The sequence below is a fragment of the Lipotes vexillifer genome, unplaced genomic scaffold, assembly GCF_000442215.2.
Source record: "Lipotes vexillifer unplaced genomic scaffold, Lipotes_vexillifer_v1.1 scaffold342, whole genome shotgun sequence".
NCBI classification, from domain to species: domain Eukaryota; kingdom Metazoa; phylum Chordata; class Mammalia; order Artiodactyla; family Lipotidae; genus Lipotes; species Lipotes vexillifer.
The window spans coordinates 6027362-6053382 of NW_006786802.1; the positions used below are offsets into that span (position 1 = coordinate 6027362).

A 26021-nucleotide genomic window follows, 5' to 3' on the forward strand; every position below is an offset into this window, starting at 1 on the left:
TATTAGACACTGTGCTGAGCTTATTTAAATCAAATCTCAGCTCTGCCACCTGCAGAGTGAGACCTAGGACAAGTCACAACATTCTCAGTGCCTCAGTTTTCTCTTCTATAAAATGGGGATAATAGCAGTGCCCGCCTTACAGGCCTGTGTGTATTCAAGGAGCCCACATTTGGAAGGTATCTGGCAAACAGCGATGATGCAGACGATGACATTCATTGGGCTAAGTATGTGCCAGGCCATCTTTTAAGCGTTTTGCAAGTATTAACCCATTTGATCCTCCCAGCCCCCCAGTGAACTACATACTTTAGTGATCCTCATTTTTCAGGAAATGAAGCCCAGAGAGGCTAAGTGACTTGTCCAGTGTTGCACAGCCTGTAAGTGGCAGAGTTCCGCTTCACTGGCTTGAGCCCTCTCTAGCGTGCGCCAACAGTGTTTCCAGTAGCCCACTGTTTGGCCGCCGTGTCCATGCCTGGGTGATCCCTCCGTGGGAGTGGTGTGGAGCAGCTGCTCTGCTTGGCCGGGCCCGTGTCCCCAGTGTCTGGCCCCCTGATGGCCATGTCCATGTCCACGTCCAGTTTTCGTCCAGGCCAACAAGTTGCAGCAGCACATCTTTGCTGTGCACGGGCAGGAGGACAAGATCTACGACTGCTCGCAGTGCCCACAGAAGTTCTTCTTCCAGACCGAGCTGCAGGTGAGCCCTTGTCCGCTGCACACACCCCTCCTGGGGCTCTCTGGGGCTCCCATTGGCACTGAGGGCCTTGGGGTGAATCCATGTTGGTGGGATCTTGTACTCAGCACCACCCCAGCCGCGAAAGCCACAGGCCCTGGAATTGTGCTTGTGGGTCTGGAGCCGGTGGCTGCCCTCCTGGCTGGCTGGTATGGGGTATGGCCTCCTGGCCTCACTGGTCCAGCGTTCTCAGGAGAGCTGGACCATAGCAGCTGAGCCTGGAGCCAGAGTCGGAACGGTGAACATTGGTGCCGTTTCTGTTGCAAGTCCCTTCCCCTCTCAGGGATTTCATTTCCCCACTGGTATTACATGATGATGTTCCACTGAACTTTGGATCTATGGCTGGTGGTCCGTGTGGCTTGCATGGCTGAGTCCTGGGGCCGTGTGTGGCCGGAAGCTGGATCTGGGATCTTGGAACCTCCAACATGCCCAGGAAAGCTAGAAAAGTGAGAGCAATGGATACCGGTTGGGCCCCAACTCAGAGGAAGGGATACTTGCCAGTGGTCCTGAGGCTGATGTGGCCCTACAGCTTCCTCAGCCCCCCATCCAGGGCCTGCAGTAGCTGAGAGGGCCCTTGGGAAAGGAAGCGGCTTGGGTGGGCTTCCCAGGGCTCCTGTAGCCCACTCCCCTCGGCATCCCACGGGCCCCTTCCCACCTGTTACTGGTTTTTGGGGACCCAGATCTGTGTGCAGGTGAAACCACCTTCTCACGTGCTGGTTTTTTCAAGAAACTCTTTTAACCCTGGAGAGGTGACATGCTGTCACAGAAATACCACACACACACACACACACACACACACACACACACACACACACACACACACACACACACACACACACACACACACACACACACACACACACACACACACACACACACACACACACACACACACACACACACACACACACACACACACACACACACACACACACACACACACACACACACACACACACACACACACACACACACACACACACACACACACACACACACACACACACACACACAATCAAACACACACTGCACACACAAAGGAAAGTTCCACACACACAGTCCCTATGCATACACACAGAGACATCATTTTCAGAGTAACACCACACCCACAACATAACTCCACACCCCAAAAGAAGTAACACTTAGGCATCCACAGAAGTGCCACACGTACACACAGACACGCCGGAATATCACATACTGAGAATAACACTGTTTTCAGCTGGGATGCAGGTTAGGTTCTGCTACAGGAACAAACATCCTCTAGCCCTGTCTTCAAGTAACAAGGACTTAATTTGTTGCTTGTGTTATGTATCAGGTGGCTGGCGAGGAACTCTGCTCACGACAGTCAGTGACCTGGGCCGCTGTCGGGTTCATCTCCTCTCATGTTTGCGTGGTCACCGAAGCAGGGAGGGGAGGGGGTGGCGATCGCAGACCGCTCTCAAAGCTTCACTGGGAAGCAACCCACATCTCGCTCCCACATTGTCTTGGCCAGAGCCCTTCAGGTGGCCATGCCCAGTGTCACAGGGGCGGGGGAGGGAACCCCCCAATGACTGGAAGGAGAGGGGAGCTGGCGTTCCTCACAGCCCCACCCCCAAGGACTAGCACACACTGTGGCCCACCAGGTGTGTCTGCCCACCCCGTACACCTTGCCTGCACCCCCACGCAGGTGCTGATGCCGCATTCAGCTGCGTGCTTCAAGGCTGCAGCCACAGCAGAGTCATAATGTCGCTGGAGGGCAGCAGTGGTGGCCCTCTTCTGGGACTGAAGGGGTGTAGCCATGCCTGTTGCAGGGTAGCCTGCTTCACTGCGCTATAGCCCATGCACTCAGCCAGGCCTGGACCCATCCTGTCTGCACGGCTGCTGACAACTATCACCCAGAGGAAGTGAAAACAGGCCCACAGAGGGCACAGGAGGGATTCACCATCCGACAGTCAGGGTCCTGTTCCCATGGGCTGGTCCCGGGCCTGGGCCAGGCAGACGGAGTGGACAGGCCTGGCCTCTGACCTTGAACTGCACCAGGTGGATGGCTGGAAAGCCCATTTCTTTTCACTCTTCGGGCAGCCCCTCTGAGTTCCTGTAAGTCCTGTACCTCTCACACAACGTTCATTCCATCTCAGTGTGGGACAGAATTATGGACCCAGGCCCAGAGAGGGGGTTCTGCTACGAAATGACCACCAGCAAGGTAGTGACTGCACCCAGGGCCCACGGCTGTCTCCCCATCGATCCACAAACTGAGTGTGTACCTCTGTGCTGAGGCCTGTGAGGGAACAGCTAACTGCCCTCTCATTTGACCGAGGGGACTGGTGCCAGCCCTGATCGGCATCTGTCCAGGAAGCCTTGCTCGTGCACGGGCTATGCACCCTTCACCCTATCTCCACCTGCCTTACCAGCCTGGCCTAGCTACCAAAATGGGCTCCAAGTCCCCAGACAACTGAAGCTTTTTATAGCCCAACATGGCAGGCCGCTTTTAAACGCACTAGCTTATATAAACTATGATTCACTTAAACTTCGGGCTTGCTCAGCCCTCTGGTTCCCCCACATTGTCCTGGTTGCCAAGAGAGGGATGACTGCTTTCCTTGTTGGCTTTGAGGTTTTTCCCAGAGAAACTTCGCAGTCCTGCCTTTTTCAAGCTTCATCAGCATCCCTGTGCCAGAGGCCTAGCCCGTGATGCACAGGTGTAGGTAGCTGTGGTTTCAAGCCAGATCTTGCTTCGGCTGCACCCACCTGGGGCTGCAGACGTCTCAGACACCAGAATGGTTTGTGTGAGCTGATGATTCCCTGGGTCACCCCATCAACCTTTAAGGCAGATCCTCAGATGCCAAGAACCTCACTAAATTATAGCCTTAACGAGTCACTATTTTCTGCAATTAATGATTTTAATTACAGACCATTTAAATATGGAAGTGTTGTAGCAATGCCAAATCTATGCAAATAATGGCTTTCGTTAAGTAACTTGAGGAACAATTTTCTGGTTTTTTGAGAGAAGGGTTTTTCAGGCCTTGAAAATTTCATCGTCATTACGCTGAAGCTGGGGCTGGCAGACGAGTGGGTTATTTCCCTAGAGTGACATGTGGGGGCTTGGGAGGTGCAACAGGAGACAGGGCCTGGCCTTTGCTGGGGCCTTGAGTGGCTCTCCAGTTTGTATGTCATGTAGGTCCAGTGGGGAGACTCAGGGCAGCTAACGTTTGTAGGCACAAGTGACTCTGGGCTGAGAGGTCTTGAGAAGATGTGAAATTTAAGATGGTTCTCACTGTAGGAGCTGACTTCCTGCTGTGGATATAGAGGTAATAGAGGTAGGATTGGGCTCTGGAAGGCTTGGTCTGTGTCAGAGTGATATGCCTGCCTCCAAAGGGAGTGTTCTCTTAAGATGCATTAATAGGAGTTGTCAGAAAGAGGGAGATGCAAGTCCTGTTTGATTCTGAGTTCACCTGGCTCTGCCCAGAGACTGAGATTAATTTAAAGAACTTTGGACAAACCAGGGCACATTCATTGATTAGGTACATGAGAGGGAATTCAAGTTGCTCTTTATTTGTTCAAAGCATGTAGATAGAGGACCCATTATGTACAGACACTAGATCTAGGAACTGACAAGACAGTGGTGAGCGAGACAGAGGAACACCCATAGGGCCTACATTCTGGAGGGATTGATAGACACTTTCCAATACTGGTCAATGACATGAAGAAAATAAAACCAGGTAATAGGCTAGAGCATAATGGGAGTGAGGTTGGTTACAGCTTGGTGAGTGTGGTCAGGGAGGGCCTCTCTGAGGAGGTGGCATTTGAGCTGAGGTCTGGAAGGTGAGAGGGAGAGAGTGTGTGGAAGAGAGGCATGAGTGCAAAGGCCCTGTGGCCAGTGCAAGCCAGGTGTGTTGCTGGAACAACAGAAGGTGACAATTGGCTGAAGCACAGTGAGTGGGTGGGGGGTGTGAAGGGCGCCGGCGGGTGGAGGCAAGGTCATGGCAAGGTTCATAGGACAGCAAAGCTATTTGGATTTTGTCCCCATTGTGATGGGAAACCGCGCATCACAATGGGAAGACATATTATCTGATTTACGTCCTGAACCCAAATTGAGAGACACTGACTGTTAAGAGAATGAAAAGTCCCAGGCAGGGAGAAGATATTTGCAAATCACTTATTTGATAAAGGACTTGTATCTGGAACATAATTTTTAAAAACTCTCAAAACTTGATAATGAGAGGGGAAATCAACCAAAAAAAAGGAGCAAAAAATTTCAACACTTCACCAAAGAAGACCATATAGATGTTCAACGTCGTTAGTAATTAGGGAAGAGCACATGAAAACCATGACGTAATGCTATTATACACCTAGTAGAATGACTAAAACAAAAGCAAAAAACCGACGAGTGCCAGCCAGGGCATGGAGGTTCAGTTGGAACTCTCCTGCATTGCTGGGGAAGTGCAAAATGGTACAGCCATGTGGCAAAATAGTTTTTGAGTTTCTTACAACGTTAAACATACAGTTAACTTATGACATAGCAATCCTACTGCTGGGTGTTTATTCCAGAGAACTGAAAACACGCTCATCCAGAAACCTCTGCATGAATGATGGTAGAGCTTTATTTATAATGGCCCCAAACTGGAACCGCCCCCCCCCCACAATGGTCCCTTCCCTGGTAAATGAACAGACAGATGTATTTACATTCATACCATGGACTACTACTTGGCAATAAAATGCAACTGCTCATACAGACAACAACATGCGTGAATGGTAAATGGCAAGTGAAAGAAGCCAGACTCGAAAGGCTCCGTACTGTGTGGTTCTATGTACATAATGTTCTGGAAAAATGCAAAAATACTGGAATAGAAAACAGACCAATAATTGCCAGGGGCTGGGGGTAGGGAGAAGAAATAGGGAAGCCTGAACAAATTCGTCTAAACACACACACAAATGCACACACAAAGACATATACACCCCCCTCAGCCCAGGCAGGGTGCTAGGCTCTGGGCATGCAGCTTGGTTTCAAGGAGCTTTCAGGGGGCTAGTTCACCAGGAGCAGACATGGCTGGATTGTGGGGGGAGCGTGGGGACAGTCGTCTTCAAGTGTTTGTTTGTTTTTTAATTATTTATTTTATTTATTTATTTTTGGCTGCGTTGGGTCTTTGTTGCTGCGCACGGGTTTCTCTAGTTGCGACGAGCAGGGGCTGCTCTTAGTTGCGGTGCACGGGCTTCTCATTGCGGTGGCTTCTCTTGTTGTGGAGCAGGGGGTCCAGGAGCGTGGGCTTCAGTAGTTGTGGCACGTGGGTTCAGTAGTTGTGGCTCACGGGCTCTAGCACGCAGGCTCAGTAGTTGTGGCGCGTGGGCTTAGTTGTTCCGCGGCATGTGGGATCTTCCTGGAGGGAAGCCGTGTCCCACACGTGTTCGAACCCGTGTCCCCTGCATTGGCAGACGGATTCTTAACTACTGAGCCACCAGGGAAGCCCTTCAAGTGTTTTAAGCTCTGCTGGGATGAGGGGGTCCTCAGCGTGCTTCCAGTGTCCCCCAGACTTCCGGTAGTGGGCGGAGACTCGGGACGTGGATTTTCTTCTCTGACAGACTCAGGCATCACTCTCTGGGGTTAGCTCAAGCAAGATAGGATTTAACTTGTAGGGACACAGGTGTGGCTTTGGATGCCAAGAGCAGGAAGTGTCGAGTTTTCAGCTGTCCAGTTCCCAGGAACCAAGTGCTCTTTATCAGAGCAGGGACCTTCTGCCTCTGCCCCTTTCTGGCTTGTGTCGTGTTCTCTCTCTGCAGCCTGACTCTCTGGGCTCCTCTATACGAGGAGGAAGGTGGCCATCACCGCCGCAGCTCCTGTCGTTTCTGCTGAGACAGACACACCTGGGTATTACAACAGGTGTGTCTTTAGTGTGGGGATGTCGTTACACAAGTAGCCGGCAGCAACACCCAGCTCACCCAGAAATGGTGACTGTGGGGGACAGTCGGTGTGCAGGCAACAGGTTCTGGGTCCCTGGAGTGGGAATCTGATGGTTGCACTCAGGTCAGCTGTCCAAACCTGCTCCAGTGAGCTGTGGCCCTAGGTGGGACCACTCAATGCCAACTGTCAGGGGAAGGGGAGCATGGCTGGTAGACACCACAGATAGCCACTGAGTGGGAAAACTGTCTACACGTGGAAGAAATGGAAGGTGGTGAAGTCCCCGTCAGTAGAGGTGTGCAAACAGAGCCCTTGTCTGAAATCCTGCAGAGGGAGAGCCTGCGAGCACAGTCTTTGTGAGAACGGCTCTGCATTTGAAGCCTTGCTCCATCATTCATCAGCTGTGGGTCTCAGTTTCTTTATCTGTAAAATGGAGTATTCATAGTTCCTACCTCGTGGTCGTGTCATAAAGCCCTTGGCACAGTGGGTGGCGCGTAGGAAGAGCTTGGTTATTACTAACAGCTACCTGTTTTCATTATCATTTACTATTATTATTATTAGCATTGCTGTTATCATTAGTAGTAGTGGTAGTATATTACTAGCATTAGCCATTTTAAGATCAGAAGACTTTTTAGGGTCCCCTCCATTTGGGGTTTGCTGTGATTTCATGATTTCTGGCCTGAGTTGGAACAAACTGAGATTCTAAATCCTTCCTTCTGTGGCACCCAGCCAAGTCTCAAGGCCATGGGCACCGGAGGCCCCCAATGGGGCATGGGAGGTGCTGGGTGCAGAGCAGTGAGGCAAGGGGGGAAGGGTATGGAGTGGGGGCCAGAGGCTGGGACTTCAAGTCCCCCTTTCTACATGTTTCCGAGCGCCTTTGTCCCAGGCCTTTTCTCTGGACCCCGTTTTCCTTAGCTGTGCCCGGGCTTGGTGGAGGGAGGTATGCAGATTTGGTTGGGGATGGGAGACAACCCTGTAAACCACAGACCCTGAAAATGTCAGGGCTGTTGGCCTTGCATTTCCAGCCTCAGGCCTCAGCAGATGAAGGCCCAGGGCCCTGTGGGCCCCTTGCCAGGGGTTAGCTGACCTGAGGGGAGCGAATGGCTCTGCCTGCCCAGCCCAGCTGTCTTTGAATCCCCGTGGACACCTCTGTGCCCACAGACACTGGCAGGGATGGCATCGCCTTCTCTCCTTCCCAACAGCCTCACGGCATCCCATTCTTTATTATCGCTGAGGGAAGCCATGAGGGGGCACGCCGATTCCCAGCCATACGTGGCTGGCCTCTGACAGGCGGACAAGCTCCTCCCGAAACCGGACAAGTAGCTATAACGGCCAGCACCCTGGGTGGATCCCTAGTGTGGGCCAGGTCCTGGCTTAAGCATTTTGTGTGGATCGTCTCAGCACAATCCCGTGAGGTAGGCACTCTTATTCCCATTTACAGATATGGAAACTGAGGCTCTCAGAGGTTAAGTGATTTGTCCAGGGTCACTTGCAAATGGCAGAGCCACATGCAAAGCCAAATTGTCTTCGCCACCAAGGCAAACAGAAACCCTCCAAAGTTTAAATGAATTGCCATGTATATGAGCTAATAGATTTAAATGAGACCTGCGGTGCTGAACTATAAAAAGCCTGTGCCAGGGGAACAGGAAACGATTTTAGTAGTTGGGCCAAGCAGGTAGCACAAATAGCGGTAACAGGGGATGCAAAAGAAACTCCTTGCGGATGGACCCAGGCAGAAGCGCCCTGGGGACCGTTATGCGGAGCCAGGCCTGTAGCCGTCCGTGTTCGTAAGGCTGGAGCTTGAGGCCAGGAACCTGCAAATTTTCTTGCAAGGAGCAAGGGCGTCAGTTCAGCTCAGGCCAGGCTTGGGTAGAGGAAGGATGGGGTCCAGTCGTGGAGGCAGGAACCTCAGAAGACCTCACGCTTCCTGGCGCTGCCACCTTCCCACCTACAGCAGCTTTGCCGGGTGCTGTCACAGGAGGCTGAGCCAGAGAAAGGCCTCTTGATGGTGGAACGTCTGGCATACTGCAGACCTCTGTGATGGGGCTGGGCTGGGCGTGGGGAGCAGCGGGCCTGCCCCGTGCCCTGGAATCTAGACTCCCTCATCGACAAAGCAAGGGGCCGCAGGAAGCGCACCCGGAGCTGGCCTGCGGCGGCAAAGCAGCCAGCCTGGCGTTGAGCAGGCGCATTTAAAGGATTAACTCACGCTGTTTGCTTGTGTGTGCCTAATCACGCCGCTGCCAGCTAAATGATTACAATTGATTAAAAGCAAAGCTAGGTATTCTAACTAGCAACCTGGAGCCCTTCCGATGGGGCAAGCTGGGCCCTGCCAGGAGGAATCCTGGTACCCAGCCAGGGGGAGGTGTCTGTGAGCCAGGGGCATGGTCTGAGCTCCAGGGGCACCCCTCCTTCTTAGCCTTTGTGAACATTTGCTTTGACCCTTTCCCTCATTCCATTTTCGTTTCACGAACATTTACTGAGTACCTATTATAGGTGCCAACACAGGGGCCTGGGCTGCAGCTGTGAACCGGTACACAAGGTCCCTGTTCTCACAGAGCCGATGGTCTACGGGAGACACTGACAATAAGTCAGTAAATATGTGAACGAGGTCGTCTCAGACTGTGGAATTTTGAAGACAGTAAAACACTGCTTTGGGACAGAAAGTGAAGAGTGTCTGTGTGCATGTGTGTCGGGGCAAGGAGGAGGGGGTGTTGGGGGTGCAAAATCAGATCACGTGGTCAAGGAAGGCCTGCATTTCAACTGAGTCCTAAAGGTTGAGAAAGAGCCAGTGCAGGGAAGAGCCGGGGGAGCTTCCAGGAAAGGGAACAGCCAGTGCAAAGGCTCAGCGGCACGGACAGATTTGGGGAGTCCAAAGAATAGAGAAAAGGGCGGGCAGGCTGGAGAGGGGTGAGCACCTTCTTGCTTCATTCTTCTGCGTTGTTCTTGTCTTGGCTTCCGGGACGCACGTACCCCTTCTGAGCCTTCTGCTTGAACGGCCTTCCCTTCTTCTGCGTCTTCAGGCCCCCGCTCAAGGGGTCTCCTCCCTGATTCTCCCTCTTTGGGCTTCTCCAGCCCTGCATTTAACGTCCTGATCCCGTTGCCTATATACAGACTACAACAATTACGTCTACACCTGGCTTCCCATTCTTTTTTTTTTTTTTTTTTTTTTTTTTTAAAGAGAGCTGAGCTTTTAAATAAATTTATTTATTTATTTTTGGCTGTGTTGGGTCTTCGTTTCTGTGCGAGGGCTTTCTCTAGTTGTGGCAAGTGGGGGCCACTCTTCATCGCGGTGCGCGGGCCTCTCACTGTCGCGGCCTCTCTTGTTGCGGAGCACGGGCTCCAGACGCGCAGGCTCAGTAGTTGTGGCTCACGGGCCCAGTTGCTCCGCGGCATGTGGGATCTTCCCAGACCAGGGCTCGAACCTGTATCCCCTGCATTGGCAGGCAGATTCTCAACCACTGCGCCATCAGGGACTGGCTTCCCATTCTTTTTTGGAGGGCGAAGCCTCTTTCTGCTATCCATCCATCCATCCACCGTATGTTTTACCATATTTGGTTTTAGCTCCTAGAAAGTAGGAAACAAAGGAAAGAGAACACAAACAAGGAAAGGAGAGTTGCAACTGCAGATTCTAGGAGCCCATTTTTTAAATTCCTGGTCCTTATAAGATGGGTAACCAAGGAGCCAGTTTCCTTGCCTCTTTGCACTGCTGCTGTCAGAACCAGCCAGATAATTATAACTAATAATAATTAAAAATTGAAAGTGCTCTAGGCACATACTTAGCATTTGACTCTTTGGCTGAGCTTTCCGTGAGCAGCAGTGTCTTCCTCTTTCCCGCTTTAAAGACAGCCCAGTCTGTGCCATCCACCACTGCAGGGAGAGCAGGCCCTGGCTGGGCTTGGCCTGGGGGAGCGAGAGGGAGGTGCCCGGTGACACCCAGCAGTGGCTCCGGGCAGTGAGAACCGACTGCTGACATTGGAGTCCTCCCCAGCTTGCCCTTCCTCCATTGTTTTCTATTGCAGACACTTGCACCTTTCTGGCCTCAGTTTCCATGAGTGTACAGTGGGCTAGGACCTATTGCCTCAGGTTTTGTGAGGATGGACAGCTCATGGGCGGAAAAGCACTTGGTGAGCACTTAGAATATAAAGCTTCCTGGAGTTAATTACCGTGCTTTTCAGTGTCCTGCCTTCCCCACTAGGTCAGGAAACCAGAACCCAGCACAGCCCGATTTCCGTTAATCGTGGCAATACGGTGTGGCGTGCCCACACAGCCTGAATGCAAATCCCGGCCCCGCTACCGAGTGGCTCTGTGACCTTGAGCAAGTCACTGACCCTCTCTGGGCCTCAGCAAATGGAGGGTAATGATAGTGCCTGAAAAGCCGTCAGCTCCGGGTCTTGTCAGAGTCCAGGTTTGGTGAGCATCAGTCAGTGTTGTCGTCGCTGCTGTGACCCGTGGGCTTCGGTTCACTCCTTCACAGCTCATTCCTTCAGCCTGTCATGTGTGGATGTGCTCAGTGCAGCCCACAAGATTTGCTGAGCCCCTACTACGTGCCAGGTGCGTGCAGGTTCTGGGGACACACAAAGGCCTGTGTCCCTCAAGTGCTGCCTGGAGAGGCACAGGGAACCAATGAGGACGAACAGGCAGAGTACTGATTCCATGTTTGCGGCGTAATCTAGTGTAATGTGTGCACTAAAGCATGGCATCATAGCAGTCATGCGGTGTGCTAAGTCTCGCACAACAGGACTGCTGTACCCAGCAGAACCTGCAGCCGGGCCCCATGTGACATCGCAGGAGGCCGGGGCTGTGACCCTTCCTCTCTTTGTCTCCAGGCTTGTCTGTCTTTGTCTCTTAGTTTATTTACCCTTGAGTGGAGCAAGGCCTTTTCTGCTCACAGTAAAACGTATCACCCTCAGCAGCAGCGTCCTGTCTCGCCACTGCCACCACTTGGGGCAGCCGAGCCTCCCAAGGGGCCGTGTGTGCAGGTTTAGGGTCTACGTCTGGAGAAGACTGAGGGGTGGGCAGTGACTCTGCTTCTTGTCCTTCTGAGGCCCAGGCACAGGCCTGAGCCATTCACCCGCCACTGTAGTAAAAACGAGACAGCTTTTCCCGAGTGCTTGCTGGAGGCCCGATTCCATCTCTTCACATGCGCAGTCTTTTGAGACCTCACAGTGACGATCTCCATGGCACAGATGGGTAAACTGAGGCTCTCCTGGGTCACACAGCTGCTGGAGTCGCAGGGCTGTGAACACACGCAGCCTGACACTAGTGTCTGTGTTCTCGGCCCCAAGGCTGGGGCAGTGCACTTGCAGTCGACTCTCAAGCCCGTAAGAGCCAAGGGCAGGCCTCTGGGTGCTGGGTGCTGGGTGCAGGCAGGCCTCACCTCCCAGGAGGGTAAGAGTTCCAGAAGGGGACTCGGAGATCGCCAGGCTCCTGGGGCACGTGGATGTCTTGCTCTGGGTGAGCTGCGGCTGCCGTGGTCACCACAGCGGAGAGCAAGGGAGGGGCGGGCCCTGCAGGACCCCATGCCTGGCTGTGCTCAGATGCCCTCACGAGCCCCGGGGCTCTGCCTGCTTGAGCGATGAAGTGTGCGGAGGCCCAGGTGGGGACAGGGGTGGGGGGCTCCTCCCAAGGCCCAGCTCCGGGCAGAGATGGCCCTTGGAATCGGCCTCCGGCTGCCCGTCTGCCCGTTGGAGCCTGTCATTCATGCCCTAGGGCGGGGGGCCAACGAACTTTAGAGGGGCACCATGCCATCATGACAGATGGGCATGGGGGCGCTGCCAGGAGCCTGAGGCCGGCGGCCATTGTGTGTGTTGTGAGCCCAGCCCCTCGCCGGCGCTGTCCCAGCCGGGACCAAATGCCTTCAGTTTCTTCGAACAATGATAATACTAAGAACAGTGGGTGCCGTGTTGGTCCAAGGCTCCCAGAGGTTGGCACTGTACAAAGCCCTGCCCCCCTCATTGACTTAGACACAGAGGCAGCCCGACGTACAGGAGAGACACAGGGCCTTGGGGGCCAGAGGGTGTGAATCTCAGAGTTGCTTCTTCAAGGTCCCTGTGACCTTGGGACATGTGACCTTCCCCCTGAGACTCACCGTCCTCACCCGGACAGCGAGCCAGTGCTGCCTCTCCTGGAGGGTTAATGTGGGGATGCAACGTACTGTTTGTGAAACACGGAACACAGTGCCCAGGCCCAGGAGGGCCTAACGGAGGGGGTGGCGTTGGGGGTAGAATTGATGTGATGTCACTGCCCCACTTTCACAGATGGGAGACTCAATATCACGTCACACAGCTAGCAAGTGGCAGAGCAGAGCCTGAGGGGCAAGGAAGGGTGGGGGAATAATAGTAACAGCAACAACCCCAGGCACTAAGGGCGGGGGGCCCTTTGCATTGATTATCCTGTTTTATCCTCACGACAATCATTTGAGGCCAATGTTGTTGTTCTCTCCATTTTGCAGAGGGGGAGACTGAGGCACACGGGGCAGTGGCAGAGATGAGATTTGAACCCAGGTAGCCTGGCCGTAGAGCCCGAGTGTTGAACTGCTGCCCTGATGCTGTGGGCAGGCTTTTTCCCATCGCAGAGCCCCAAGCGTGTTAAAAATGAGGTCTGCTTTGTCTCTCGATACCGTGGTCTGTCGGCTCAACTTGTTGGGGGTGGGCTGGCTTCCCCCTGCCAGAATGCCAGGGTCTGGGTGGCTGGAGGTGCTTGGCCCCCTCCAGCGGAGAGACCAGAACCGGGTGCTGTCGGCGGGAGCCTGGGCTGCACTCTTTGGTTGAGCAGGAACAATTACTAATGACATTTAGAAAGAAATTAATGATGAGAAATGCAAGTTGGCATTTCAGTAGCGCCAGTCAACAGCCCCACGTCAGCACTCACCGGAGAGGCAAGGGGCTGGGGCCGGGCGTACAGGGGGAAGGAGGAGGTGGCAGGAATTAATTTTGCTGTGTCAATAATGAATGTGGCCCCACTCGCTCTGCTTCTGGAGTTTAGGCAAAATCAAGCACGGACCGACTGGGGCTCATCCAGGGCTGCAGTGAGATTCACTGTGCGCTGTGATATGGGCAGGGGTGGGTAACAGGTTCAGTCTGGTGTTTCCTTTCAGTGACGTCAGGAAGCAGAGTGGGTGGGCGGGGGACAGCGAAAGGGGAAGGGGGTAGCCTTAGGACCGAGCCATTTGAGCTCAACCAGCTCTTACCAGCTATATAACTTAGCAAGCTGCTTTGCCTTTCTCTCTCTCTCTCTCTCTCTCTCTTTTTTTTTTGGCCACACCACTCGGCTTGCGGGATCTTATTACTCCAACCAGGGTTTGAACCTGGGCCCTCAGCAGTAAAAGCGCAGAGTCCTAACCACTGGACCGCCAGGAAATTCCCTGCTTTGTCTTTCTGAGCCTCAGTTTATTCATCAGTAAAATGGGACATCAGTAAAATCGGGATATGTGAAGAGAACATATGAAGACCAGGCAGCCCAGTTTTGGCACATGACAGGCACACAGTATATGGTAGCTATTACCCTATTCCACGGACATATTTTAAGATGCACAGCTTTTCTCATTATAACGGCTCTCACATTGGAATACCTCACTTGTGTGTTATAGTTTAATGGGTCATTTTTTTGTTTGCTTGTTTTGATACATCAGATATGGAGCATCTTATATTCTCTGGGGTCTTAGAATAGATAAAAGACGGCATTGGTAGGAAGCATGGCGGAGGGTGAGGAGGAGGAAAGATGCTGAAATTGTCTGGGGCAGGGACTGGGTTTCCCAGTGGGAGCATGCCCACCCCTTCCTTCCCGTCAGGTTCTCCAGAATGACAAAGAGGGATCCCATCCAGCCTCCCCTCACACAGAAAGGAGAAGACACACACAGGGAAATGTCATTATCATAGTAACGTCGAGCCTTTTTACAGTGGGGGTTAAAAACTCCTAGCCCATGACCCTGGGGATTTTGGAACCTTTGAATGGTTGTCTATGTTTCAAAATGGAGATTTCCTATAATTACAGTGGCTACCATTAATACAGTGCTTATTGCATGCCAGACATTGTTCTTAGCACTTCCATACATCAAGACATTCTATCCTCACAATGCCTCTATTATTGAGGTAACTGAACTGAGGCACAGAGAGGTTAACTAACTCCCTGAGGCCACAGAGCTAGTCAGTCCTGGGCCTAGGCCTCCAGCCCCAGGTTCTGTCTCTTTAGCACCACACTAAGTGGCTAGTTTTCTTGATTTTTCTACAAATGAGATCTGGCAGCCCCTGGACTACAGTCCTGCATGGCAACCATCAGCTGCCCTCTGCAGACGCGGGGATGTGAGCTCTGGTTCAGCACCGCCCCCGACCTGGTCGGACTCACGCAGTTCATTACCCACCTGGGCTCTGAGTTTGCGGCCCTGTTGCAACACTTCACAGTTTGTAAATATTATCTTGTTGATGCCTCAACAACCGGGAACCACTACAAGTGCTCTTTACTCCCACCATTTTGCAGACCTGAAAACTGAGGCTGGGAAAGGGCGATGAAGCTGGGAGGAGTGGGGCCCAGGGTGGGAGTGGGGAGTGTATTCCACCCATTTGGGTTTGGGTATTTGAACAGGGAGGCAAGTGGGGCTCCCTGCTCTCCAGCTCAGTGACTGGTCCCCCCAGTGAAACCAGACGTGGATGCACAGGCCAACAGCTGCATCCGTATGGCACCGTATCAGTCTCCCCACCCTTCTTTTTGAAGCTGCCACATCAAAAATGTGGGGTCGTCCATGCTTTGGAGTTGACAGTGATGACAAAGCCTTGTGATTTGTAGTAATTATGACAATATTAAACATCTGTGTACCATTTTACATATTGTAAACATTTTTACATATGTAACCTGATTTGAAGCCCATAACAAGGCTATGAGGTCAGTATTCTTTGTAAATAGGCACTTAGAAAAGTGAAGTGACTTGCCTTGGGTCACATACATATATTAGGTGGCTAAGGCAGGATTTGAACTCCAAAGCCCACTGTATTTCCACCGGTCCTTCTACCCTCCTTCCCGCTTATTTATTCGTGCACTCGTCTTTCCCCTACCGTTCACTCATCTGCCACCCATCCACTTATCCACACATTCATTGATTCATCCGTCTTTCCGTCCAACCATCTACTCATCCATCCATCATCCACCCACTCATCCACCAACCTATTTTCCATCCATCTAGCTACACATCCAGCCAGCCAGCCATCAGTATTGAGTGTTAAGTGCTGGGAACTACACAGCTTTCATGACACCTCCCTCATGTGCTCTTAATTCCATGCTTAACTGCTACCCATCCCTCCTCCCACCCTACAACTGCTTGTGCCCCCCCCCGTCCCCCCCACACCTCTGATGAGGTGAGTGGGACAGGATGGACTGGGGGATCTAGATGATCCTTTGTTTGCCTCATGGAAACCATCGAATTCTGGTGGTGGAAATGAAGGCGCAGGGCAGACCCACTTGGTCAACCCACTTGGAGCAGGTGTGTGGGCAGTGATGATGTGCCTAGAGTTTGGTTGGAAGCTGAAGCTGAGTGTGGTTGGAAGCTGAGGGCAGACAAGGCATTGCAGGCTGGGCCACAGTGTTCTTTAGCCCCATCAGTGGGCCCAGCTCCCAAGGAGCCCTGCCTTTCTAGGTGGGTAGAGGTCACCCTTAGCCCTTTGCTTTGTACCAGGCTGGATGTCCTCTCTGAATGGACAAGGATATACGCCCAAGTGTTTTCATAAGAACCTTCGCGATCATTAAATATAATCGGTCTCAGCTGCAGTTTTGATCGCTGGTACATGCACACAATTCATCACAGCAAATTAGGTCCGTCTTCAGAACTTCTGGCCCTGCAGCCTGGGGGTCTGTCAGGGAGGGGGCTGGGCCATGTGGGCTCCGGAAGCCATTCTGGGGGGGTGACGAGCCATGTTTTCTGAGGAGGACCCTCAGAATAATCTGCCAGAACAGCTCTCCCTCTGCAGGGGTTAATTCTCTAGAAATTCTGAGGATGCAGGAAAGTTTTCCTTTTAGCGAAAATTTGAAGGAAAGAAGAAAAGGATGTGATGGAAGTTTTAAAATATCATTTATAGAACCTGAAAGCACTGGGTTAGTTGAGGGACCAGAACATATGTGTTCTGTATAATTAGTGACCGTGTGACCTAGATTTTCCAGGACAGTCCTGATTTCAAGTATTTTGTCCCAGCTATTGGCTATTTGTCCTGGTTTTCTGGCTTGTGAAATATGATGACTACATGTGGAGCTGAGTTTTCGTATCAAATTTTAATGAATAAATATTTAAAGCTGTAAAGGCCTGGAAAGATTTCAGAAAAAATTAAAGGGAAAATTTCCACCCACTTTTTTTCCCAACATGGCAAAATACGTCTGTGGGTATACCTCATGCATGCTTCCCGTTCCCCCACTGAAATAGCAGAGGAAACACTTCCATCCAGCAGGGTTTGAAAACTGTCGAGGCCCCAGTCCTCTGGACTTGGCAGTAATTGCAGGGGAGGACAATCCGCCGTGTGGCTCAGGGCCCTGTGCTCAGGGCACAAAGCCCCTGGTTCTAAAGGTCTCGAGAGGTCCTCTGTTCTTCTGTGGCCCTGGGAGCCGTGCCATTGATGATAGCCATAGGCTCGGGCACCACAGAGGAAAGCCCTATGCATCACGGAGGTGGAAAAGGCCTTGCAGCCAATTCTGGCCAGTGATACGTCCCCTGGATGCTATAGCTCCCACCTGTCTAGCCGAGGCCTCTACATGCCTCATCTCGCTGCTACAGTCTGTGCAACTTCCAGCTTCCAACGTCCAACCCTAGAACAAGAGACGTGGACATCCCTGGTGGTCTAGTGGCTAAGACTCTGCACTTCCAATGCAGTGGGTGTGGGTTTGATGCCTGGTTGGGGAAATAAGATCCCAGATGCTGCGTGGACAAAAGAAAAAAGAAAAAGATGTCTTCTGTAGAACAAGAGACACGAGGATTACGGCGCAGGATTGGCCCTACATTCAGCTGTAGCATGCGACAGACGTTTCGTCCTCCCACCTGCCCGCTTACTCTGTAAGATCCCACCCAATTTTTAAAAAAATTGTGGGAAAATACACATACATAAAGTTTACCATCTTAACCATTTTTTAAAAAATAATTAATTAATTAATTTTTGCCTGCATTGGGTCTTTGTTGCCGTGCGCGGGCTTTCTCTGGTTGTGGCGAGCGGGGGCTACTCTTCGTTGCGGTGTGTGGGCTTCTCATTACGGTGGCTTCTCTTGTTGCAGAGCACGGGCTCTAGGTGCACGGGCTTCAATAGTTGTGGCTTGTGGGCTCTAGAGCGCAGGCTCAGTAGTTGTGGCTCGCGGGCTTCAGTAGTTGTGGCGCATGGACTCAAGTAGTTGTGGCTCGGGGGCTCTAGAGCGCAGGCTCAGTAGTTGTGGTGCACGGGCTCAGTTGTTCCACAGCATGTGGGATATTCCCGGACCAGGGCTTGAACCCGTGTTCCCTGCATTGGCAGCTGGATTCCTAACCACTGCGCCACCAGGGAAGTCCCTTAACCATTTTTTTTTTATACTGTTACACTATCTTGCTGAGTTCAGGTGTAAAGAGCCTTGAAATTCTTTTTTTTTTTTAAATGTTGGGGGTAGGAGTTTTTATTTATTTATTTATTTATGCTGTATTGGGTCTTCGTTTCAGTGCGAGGGCTTTGTCTAGTTGTGGCGAGCGGGGGCCACTCTTCATCGCGGTGCACGGGCCTCTCACCATCGCGGCCTCTCTTGTTGCGGAGCACAGGCTCCAGACGCGCAGGCTCAGCAGTTGTGGCTCACGGGTCTAGTTGCTCGGCGGCATGTGGAATCCTCCCAGACCAGGGCTCGAACCCGTGTCCCCTGCATTAGCAGGCAGACTCTCAACCACTGCGCCACCAGGGAAGCCCTCCCTTAACCATTTTTAAGTAGACAGTTCACTGGCACTAAGTACCTTCACAGTGTTGTGCAACCATCACCACCATCCACAGATCTTTTCCATCTTCCCAAACGGAAACTGTGTCCCCATGAGCCCGTGACTCCCCTCCCTCCCACAGCCCCTGGAAACCACCATTCTCCTTCCTGTCTCTAGGAGCCTCATAGAAGTGAGTCATACAGTCTTTGTCCTTTTGTGACCAGCTCGTTGCACTTAGCACAGTGTCTTCAAAGGATCCCTGGACTTCTAAGGGGAAAGTATAGCACGCCCTGGGCGGGGCCGCAGGCATGCAGAGGGGCAGCCCGGTTTCTTCTCCTCTGCCCGGCTCTGTCAGTGGAGGCTTTGCCTCACTACCGTCGCCCGTTGGCTGTCACTTCAGAAATACTGAGTTTTTAGCAAGCGCTGGGCTCTGAGCTGACACAGGGCCCAGCAGAGAATGGAGAGATGAGGCCCCTGCCTGCAGCTCGTGGCCTAGCGAGGAGCAGGGAAACAGCCTGGTCACTGCAGGTTGAGGAAAGTGCTAGAAGGACACCTGTGCAGGTGAGGAGCTGCACCAAGACAGGGGCCCCTCATCGTATGGGCAAGAAGGGCTTTCCCAGGGCACGGCAATCAGATGCGGAGGAGCCTCGGGAAGCAGTGGGGAGCCTCGGGGCAGTGGAGTGGCCGCCAAGAGGGCTGAGTAAGGAAAGAGCTTGGCCTGGGTGGGGAGCTGAGAGAAGGTGATAGAGGCTTCGGGGCCAGCAGTCGCCGGACCTTGTAGGGCTGTCAGGCCTGGGGTCCGGAGCCCGGATTTCTTCTGGGTGTGGTTGGGACCCACTGGAGGTTAAGCAGAGATCTCCCACTTCCCTGCTACCTGGAAGAGAGAACCTGGGACATTCCTCTCATGGCACTTTGTTCTCTCAGTGTCCCACGGCCATGAAGAGGAAGCCCTGGCTGGAACCCGGGTCGTCGGCAAGTGGGGGCTTGCAGGGGTGTCCCCCCGGTGGTGTGAGTGAGGGCAGGTTAACTGCACTGTGTGGGGAGATGAAAAGCCAAAAATAACGATAACCGACCCCTGAACCACTGTGCAGCATGCTGTAAGTGTAACGTGCGTGTGTGCGCGCGCGCGCGTGTGTGTGTGTGTGTGTGTGTGTGCACGCACGTCTGGGATTGTGGGGTGTCCACGATTGTGTGTGTGATTGTGATTATCTGTGAGACTGTGTGTAGGTACCCGTGGACTCTCCACGAGTGCGTGTGTACCTGCATGCATTTCATTTTGGGGTACCTGTGAGTGTGCCTGTGTGTATGTGTTTGGAACCCAATGGGGGATTATGCAGAGATTTCCCACTTCCCTTGATGTGTGACCTCGGGGTGTCTGTGAGAGCGTGCGTTTGGGGGTGGGCTAGGTGCGGAGAGAAGAGGAGCCCTGTCATGCCACGCTGCATTCATAAGTGCCCCCAGGGCAGTGCCCACACGATGCCTGGCTCTCTCCTCCCCCGTGAGACACAGCGGGTGATGGGTGGGAGGATTCTCAAGTTCTTCGGAAGAAAGGGAGGCACGAGGGGATTATCATCAAGATTCTTGAACGAGGTGCTTACGGAAAACTGGTGCTGTTCTCTCCGAGTGGTTGAGGGAGGGGCTACCTGCCCCCCCCCCCAAGATAGCCATTTTGACGCCCCTGTGTGACCCTAGGGAAGGCGGGTTTCCCAGGTTTGCTAGCACCTGGTGCACCCAGAAACCCTTAGGCTGCGTGGTGGGCCCTGCCCTCGAGGCAGCGGTACCCAGGGCCTGGGGGACCACGCTGGCCTCAGCAGAGCTTCATCGATACTCCGTCCTCTTTTTCAGAACGTAACCCTGGAGGGTCCCACATCCCACTCCCTCAGGTGAGGACCCTAAATAATGACGGGCCACGTGCCATCTAATAGCACTGCCCACCCCGGGCATCAGCCAGTCAGTGTACTGGAAGATATCTCGAGCATCTTGAGGGCCTCTCAAAATACCAGCGGCCTCGAACTGGCAGCCCGTGGGCCAGATTTGACCTACAGACATGTCTTCATTGGCTGCATCACGCTTTAAATATCAAATGTTTTATTTTTTTAAAAAATCTCGAGTTTTCACTTTGCCCTACAGAACCAGAAGTGCTGGCGGCACTGGGCCAGCATTCCCACAGGGCCAGCATTACCTGGAGCCCACGAGCGCTGCCCCTTTCCTACGAGGCTTGGGTTCTTGGGATGACACCAGTTCTCACTGTGCCTCATGGCTTTGCACCTGGCCTGGGTGGAGCTTGCTGGTCGAGTGGACCCAACAGCAACCTGGCCCCTGAGTGGAGGCCTCTGTCCAGTCCGGGCCCAGCTGCACATGGTAGGGAAGCTCTGCCCACAGCAGCCGGGTCTCCCCGACATCAGCTGCTGTTTTTCAGTATATTACCCTGTGAGTGAGGTGCCCCATGCATGTGGTTGCCTGGTCTCTGACCGTCACTAAGACCGGCAGATGTGCTCTGAGGTGGGAGGAGAGACCCCTCGCTTGGTCTTGGGAGCCCAGCTTTCCTGCACCATTTTTTTTTTTCTTTTCGATACGCGGGCCTCTCACTGCTGTGGCCTCTTCCGTTGCCGAGCACAGGCTCTGGACGCACAGGCTCAGCGGCCATGGCTCACGGGCACAGCCGCTCCGCGGCATGTGGGATCTTCCCGGACCGGGGCACGAACCCATGTCCCCTGCATCGGCAGGCGGACTCTCAACCACTGCACCACCAGGAAAGCCCTTCCCGCACCATTTTTAATGGAGTTTCAGCACCCCTGCCTCGGTCTCTCCTCAGGCTCTGGTGGCCTGTACGCTTCGGTTCCTGCCCTGTTCTGGCAGGATGGAATCCCATCTTTCAGAGGTCTGACTCAGGCTCTTTGGGGGCAGGGGGCCATGTCTTAATTGATATTAGAGATGAACCCCAGGGTCTGGTTCCAAGCAAGCGCTTGGCTAATGTGTTTAGAATGGACTTCCCAGTGACCCATGACAGGCCAGTGCAGTGTCCCCACCCAGAAGGGGTCAGAATCCACAGCAGGGAACTAACTTGTAGTCGCCTGGCACACCACGGCCAAAACCCTTGATTCTCGGTCCTTTGTCCCAGGTTTGCTGGGCACCCTGTCCCTGAGGGACTCCCACCTCCCTTTGGAGAACCAGCAACAGTGGTGGCCAGATCAGCTCGGGACTCGGCGTCAGGCTTGTTGCTGAGGAGGGGCACATCTATAAGCAGCCCTGGAAAGATTTCACCCTCCTCTGCCCGTGACACAGCCCACAGCCGTAAGCCCTCACTTTCCCTCGCACAGCTGCTACCTAAAGTCGAGTCGCTGGCCTGCGATTCTCTGCTCACAAACAGACCGACTGGGCCCATTTGCATTCTGAAGCGCAGTTCCCCGGAGTCCTAGGGCCCTCTGGGCGGGTATTATTCGTTCCCTTGTTTTGTTGGGTGACTCTGGATGGGAGCCTGTTTATGGGCCGAGTCCTAATAGAAGGCTTCGGTTCCCTCCTAATAATCTATTCTCTGGTGGGTTTTATTTCCGAAGCACAGCCATACAGAACCTGCCCCCTGGGAGTTTATTGGGCTTTTTTTTTTTTTTTTTTTTTTCCAAAAACATTTTCTCCCACTTTTTCACTCAAAGGAAGATCTTTTTCCCACTCACGGGACTGGTTGTTGGCCAGGCCACCTGCTTTGGGCTCTTGGGTCCTGGGTGCTGCTGGGCACTGGCGAGAGGGGTTTAGAGGGGGTCCTTGCTTGCCCACCTGGGGTCCTTAGAGCAGCAAGGAGAATGAAAGAGAGCAGACAGTCAGCTCCTCTGGGGACACGTCCAGCAGCAGCAGTCAGGGTCACGCGGCTCTTCCTCACATGGCCCCAGGTGACGAGGTCCCCGAAACTCCTTCTGCTCTGGGTTCTGCCAGAAAGCAGTAGATCCCCCCAAAGCCAACCCGCTGCTCCTTAGAAGCTGGAATCTCCCTCCACGCCAGGAGTTCCGGATGAACTGAGGCCCTCACATGAGAGACAGACTTCCCCAGCTAAGCGGGTACGATGTTCACTTCCTGCTGCTCTGGATTGGCAGACGACAGCCTGTCTGGCTGTCTGGGAGGCAGGGTCAGGGAAGCCCCACACACATCCCCACGCGCGGAGGAGCTGCCTTGGCCTCGTAGGCTTTGTCCCAGGGCGGTGGGTCACCAGCTTCACTCAGGACCCTCCGATGCCAAGGACGGGTCTCCCTTCCACACGGGCGAACCTCTCCTTGCCCTCTGTGCAAATGGGCAGCCTCCAGCTTGCTTGGTGGGCCCAGGGGGACGTGGGGCGCATACACGTCAGGGCCCGGGTCCCCAGGAGAGCGGCTGCGTCACCGGGCAGGCATTTAGAGGGAAGCTCAGCCATCACTCACTCCTAATTTTCATGACGTGCATTAGCGAAGCTGTGTTCTGAGTATTCATTCAGTGCTGTTTATGGTGTGCTCTCGAGTGCGCTTACCGTTTGTCAGAAGTGCAAACTAGCGAACATACGAGCCTTTAAGACAGGCCATCTGTTCGTCTTAGACCCTTGGACGATTGTCAAACGCTTCTAAAAATAAGTGCTCACTAGCAGAGAGGGGCTGCCCAGGTGATACACAGCAGAGGGGGAAGCAGGGCCGCCTGCACCTGTACGCTCCCCAAAGGGAAAGATACAGTTGTGTGCTGGGGACGGGTGGGGGCCCGAGAAGGGAGCAGAGGGGGTGAGAGCCTGAGGGCCCTGCCGATAGACCTTTCTGGCTGGAGGTGTGTCCGTCTCCCTGTTCCTTGCCTCTCGTGTAACTCTGCAGCTCAAGTACTTTCGATGGCTCCCCGTGGCCCAGATTTAAGGGCAAGCTGCCTCGTCTGGCATCAAGGAGCCTCATCAATAAGACCCCCTCCTTCCTTTCCAGGCTTGTCTCCACGGCACATACCCTGTCCTTCTGCCAAGCTGAATTATTCATTGTTCCCCAACATATGTTGCACTTTTCACATTTCACAGGCAGGAGAGGGCCGTGGTGAAGGGTGGGCTCTGCATACAGACCGCACAGGTGCAGCTCCCGCACCACCATTAACCAGCTGTAGCACCGCCACTCTGTGCCTCAGTTTTCTCATCTGTAAAATAGGGATAATGAGAGTATTTAGTCCCCAGGGTTGTCGTGAGGCTTAAATGAGTTAATATAAGTGAAGAGTTAAGAATGACACAGTGAGCTCACGATGAGTGTTAGCTGTGATCGTTACCAGGATTCTCCACACCTTCAGCCTTTGTCTGGGTGGTCCCATCTCCCTGGAAAGCGAACACACACACACATACACACACACACACCAGTGCAAATCCTAACCCGAGTCATCCTCAAAGGGCAGCTGGGAAGCCAACTTTTTCCTTAAGCTCCCCCCAATCAGAAATGTTCTCCCCACAGTTCCTTTTTTTTTTTTTTTTTTTTTTTATTTTTTTTCCATGGTGTAACATGTAATAAACTTCTTACGACTGGGAAATTTCCCATCATTCTTTTCCATTCCACTCCCTCCATAGAATTTTATCCTACTAATATAATATATTTTCATGCTTTAGTGTCTTTTATGACCCTCTCATAATTCTCTGGAGCAAAAATATGTATATAAATTTGGATTGAACTTTTAAGATTTCCTGTGTCCACAGGCTTTAAGTACTTAACGGTTCTGGATTGTGGGATCATTGTAATACCTATTAAAACATAATTAATAAAAGCAGCATTAATATATTACAGTTTTAAAAAATTTTTTATTGGAGTATAGTTGATTTACAATGTTGTGTTAGTTTCAGGTGTACAGCAAAGTGAATCAGTTATACATGTACACATATCCACTCTTTTTAGATTCTTTTCCTATATAGGCCATTACAGAGTACTGAGTAGAGGTCCCTGTGCTATACGGTGAGTCCTTATTAGTTATCTGTTTTATATATAGTGTGTATATGTCAATCCTTATCCCCCAATTTATCCCTTCCCCCCTGGTAACCATAAGTTTGTTTTCTACATCTGTGACTCTACTTCTGTTTTGTAAATAAGTTCATTTGTAGCCTTTTTAAATTTTATTTAATTAATTTATTTTTTTGCGGTATGCGGGCCTCTCACTGTTGTGGCCTCTCCCGTTGCGGAGCACAGGCTCCGGACGCGCAGGCTTAGCGGCCATGGCTTACGGGCCCAGCCGCTCCGCGGCATGTGGGATCTTCCTGGACCAGGGCATGAACCCGTGTCCCCTGCATCGGCAGGCGGACTCTCGCGCCACCAGGGAAGCCCTCACAGTTCCTTTTTGTGAAATCTCACCCCCTCTTCAGCCATGAGCTGGTAGCAGGCCAAGATGCGCCTCACTCTCTCTCTGTCCCTCTCTTTCTCTCTGTCTTCCGTCTAGCACACACAGCCAGGCTCCGTGTTTGTTAAACAAATAACAGAACCTCGCTTAGCCTGAACACGGCTGCAGTGTTAGCCCGAAGGATCTGCCTTTTCTCCTGGAAACGAATCCTCCCGTGGTTAAGGCAGGTTCTTGGACTTGGTCCCTGCTCCTGGAGACTGCTCTTTGTGACACCAGCCTTGTGAGAGCCACTGGGGCTGAAGCCGCCAGGCAGTGGCCTAGCAGTAGGCAGCGGGGAGAAAGGGGATTAACCGCAGCCTCTTTCCCAACCTAGAACCAGAGGGAGGTGATGTGGTGAAGCCAGGTGGGCTCTGCAGCTGGGGCTGGGTGAGCAGGGAGGGTGGGATACTCTGGGTATGGGGGCTGTGTCCCTGTGCCCTTAAGTCTGCCACAGGGAGGTGAGGCCCGGCCCCGGGACCGGGCCTTCTCTTGTGCCCCTTGAGAGTAAGGGTCTGTGAGTCCAGGCCGCCCCCATTCACTGTGGACTGTGAGCTTCTCAAGGGAGAAGCTGGGGCTCCACCTCCGTGTGTCCGGTGCCCGGCTGGGGCCTCCGTGGACCGCTGTGGAAGGGATGAGCGAATGAGTGAATGACGGCGTGAGTGCACACCTCCTCCCTCCTCCACAAAGTCTCCGTGAGGCTCTTCGCCTCACCAGACGTCCCACTGTTTCCTGGGGGGAGGGAAAGCAGTGAATTGTGGGTACAGAGGCTGTAGCCAGGGGGCTGGTGGGGAGGGGGCAACGAGGGGAGGACCTTTATTAGACGCTGCTGTTCCAGAGATAGGACCATCCAAGGTGCTGCCTTCTCCGGAGCGGTCCTGAGATCTCACCAGCCCCGGGGACACACAGAAGGAGGAGCTGGCAGAGGGATCAGTCTGTCAGACCTCCAAGAAGCCCCCACTGCAAGCCCCCAAGCGTGTTTGGTGCCATGGGGGTACAAGCAGGGAGCAAACAGCCCCTCGTTCACAGAGCTCCCTGTATCTTGGACACCGTTTATGGCAATGTATGTAGCCTGGGATAAGTACACACACAGTATCTCCTGAGCCCTCAGGGCATCTTAAGAAGTGGGCTCTGCCACCACCCCCCCCAAGCCCCCAGAGGTCAGGGAACTTGCTCAAGGTCACATGGCT

The 26021-nt window shown here is 53.0% G+C and overlaps 1 protein-coding gene across 1 annotated transcript in view; it reads left to right on the forward strand.

Moving 5' to 3' along the window:
• Window positions 1–26021, forward strand: part of ZNF423 (zinc finger protein 423) — a 281514-nt gene that overhangs the window by 249853 nt on the left and 5640 nt on the right. The window contains exon 6 of the mRNA XM_007459483.1: window positions 576–691. Coding sequence (XP_007459545.1) covers window positions 576–691 — 116 coding nt within the window. The remainder of the gene's footprint in view (window positions 1–575; window positions 692–26021) is intronic.